The sequence below is a fragment of the Oratosquilla oratoria genome, chromosome 38, assembly GCF_046742065.1.
Source record: "Oratosquilla oratoria isolate Oo_2021 chromosome 38, ASM4674206v1, whole genome shotgun sequence".
Classification (NCBI taxonomy): Eukaryota; Metazoa; Arthropoda; class Malacostraca; order Stomatopoda; family Squillidae; genus Oratosquilla; species Oratosquilla oratoria.
In genome coordinates, this window is record NC_134814.1 from 46363219 (window position 1) to 46365718 (window position 2500).

The window sequence follows — 2500 nt, forward strand, 5'->3', positions numbered from 1 at the left end:
GAGATCTGTGTTCGTGGATTTGTGGACTCGTGGCAATCCTGTTCACGAGCATTTTTCTTCTAGTCAATGCTCAAGAAGGATTGTGCCTCATAAATAAATAAACACAGGGCGGAAAGGAGTACTGAAGTATGAATAAAACGTTGAGTGTTACGTGCCATCGAAGGAAAAAAGTCGTGGAAGAGGAAAGATACCTGCAAACACGCAGGAGGGGGGTAGAAAGCGAAGAGTGTGAAGAAGCTAAGTCTGTGGGTAGATGGGGAGGGTACGAATACCCGCTTCGAATTTGGCTTCGGGAAAGGAGGGCGTTGTGTCGTCGGGAGGCTCCTCGATGGTACAATCGTGGCAGTCGGTGGGGTGTCGGGAGCCAAGCCTACCCCTGCACGATTCCGACCCCGGCCCCGGCTCCTGGTCCTGCTCCTGGTCCTGCTCCTGGTCCTGCTCCTGGTCCTGCTCCCGGTCCGGCAGCAGGCCCCTGAGGTGTGGCCTTGTTCAGGAAGAAGGAGTAGAGGTTGGTCGCTGCCTGGCCGAACTGGTGGTCATGGTTGCCAAAGCTGAGGCTCTGTGTGTAAACGGGTTGCAGGTGGGGTGGGAGCAGGACGACGGGGTTCTGCGCAGAGGGTGCTGCCACCTAGACGAGGGATAAAGAGTATTGTTTTCCTGATTCGCAATCTTTAACAGACGGTCACCAATACGCGTGCGCTCACACACACACACACACACACACACACACACACACACACACACACACACACACACACACACACACACACGATTTGTAAAAAAGTTATCCAAAGTAGATAGATAAAACATCTGGAGGAGAACAATATACTAAATCCGAGATAATTCGTATCTAGATAGGGAAGATCATGTGACACAAATTCGAACTGTTTTTACTCAAGACTACTAGATATAATACAGGAAAGAGGCGAATGGACTCATTGTGCTTTCCTAGATCTACAAAAAGCTGTTGACAAATTCCCGCAACAAAAACTATTAAGAAAACTGGAAACCATAGGAGGGATACAAGGTAAACTACTGAAATGTATGGAGGACTTTTTGCATGGAAGAAAAATGAGGGTAGTGCTCAGAGATAAGAGTTCTACTTGGGAATATGTGATTAGTGGAGTTTCACAAGGATCACAATTGACTCCAATTATGTTTGCTATTTATGTGAATGACATGGACGAGGGTGCGGAATATTACATGAACTTCTTTCTAGATGACACAAAACTGTTAAAGAGAGTGAGTACTGAATCGGATTGTGACTCACTGCAAAGAGATCTGAACAGGGTTTGGGAATGAAGTTAAAAGTGGTAAGTGGACAAACAGATAAACAAAATTGTCAGTGAAACCTACAACTTGCTATACATACATATACCAAAGGCTTTTTTCCTTTTACATGGGAGGTAGCCAAAAAACAGACATAGAAACCACTCCCACCCATTCCATCCCCTACATACTCCACTCCCCTCTACTCTCTTCCCTCCCTCTTATCTTGGCACCACCTGGATGACGGGTCATCCCTGCATCTTGTCCACTGCACTGGGTCAGAAACGGTGTCACAAGACACAACACATCCACAGCAAGGCCGCTTCATTAAATCGGCGACCCCCTCTCTCTGTCCCGTCAAGCTCAATAAAAGTGGCTTTTACTTATTTGGATGAAGAAATGGTAAAAATTGGAGTATGTAGCGACAATATGGTCACCCAGTATTAAAAAGAATATAAGAAGAATTGAGAGAATCCAGAGAGTAACTACGAAGATGGCCCCAACACTATCAAAACTGTCATATGAAGACAGATAATCAAAATTAGAATTACCGACTCTGGAACAAAGGAGAGAAAGAGGTGACTAGTTGACCATCTAGAGAATTATGAGAAGTATAGAAGTCCTTGATAGAGAAGACTTACTAAATTGGGATAAAAGAAACACAAGAAGACATGGAAGGAAGCTTAAAAGGACAGTTATAGAAGAGACCTGTAAAAGAACAGCTTTCCCCACAGAGTGGTGAATGTATGGAATATACTAGACGAAACAATGGTGAGTGCAAAAACAATACACGAATTTAAGAGCAAATTAGACATAATAATATACAGAGACGGGATATCATGAGCGTAGCTCCCCTTCCCGTAAGATACAATTAGGTAAATACACACACACACACACACACACACACACACACACACACACACACACACACACACACACACACACACACACACACACACACACACACACACACACACACACACACACACACACACACACACACACACACACAAAACACGTTATGTTGCTCCAACACTGTACGTGTCTTGGAGAGAAATATGAAAACTGTCGTATCCTACCGGTTGTTGAAGCTTGGGTTGCGGGGCTGGGGTCGTAGGAGCTGGAGTCTCTACTACTGGAGGTGGAGTCGAAGTCAGGCTGTTCAACCTGTTGATGATGTCGTACATCTGCAGGTGGTTCTTTGTGGCCTCGAAGACTTCGCGTGTGAAGC

At 45.3% G+C, this 2500-nt stretch overlaps 1 protein-coding gene across 1 annotated transcript in view; it reads right to left on the reverse strand.

Moving 5' to 3' along the window:
- Positions 1-2500, reverse strand: part of LOC143019778 (uncharacterized) — a 6987-nt gene that overhangs the window by 391 nt on the left and 4096 nt on the right. The window contains exons 3-4 of the mRNA XM_076175761.1: positions 2349-2500; positions 1-628 (exon numbers count right to left, since the gene is read on the reverse strand). The exon at positions 1-628 is cut by the window's left edge and continues 391 nt beyond it; the exon at positions 2349-2500 is cut by the window's right edge and continues 10 nt beyond it. Of these exons, the coding sequence (XP_076031876.1) occupies positions 371-628; positions 2349-2500 (410 nt within the window). The 3' untranslated portion in view covers positions 1-370. The remainder of the gene's footprint in view (positions 629-2348) is intronic.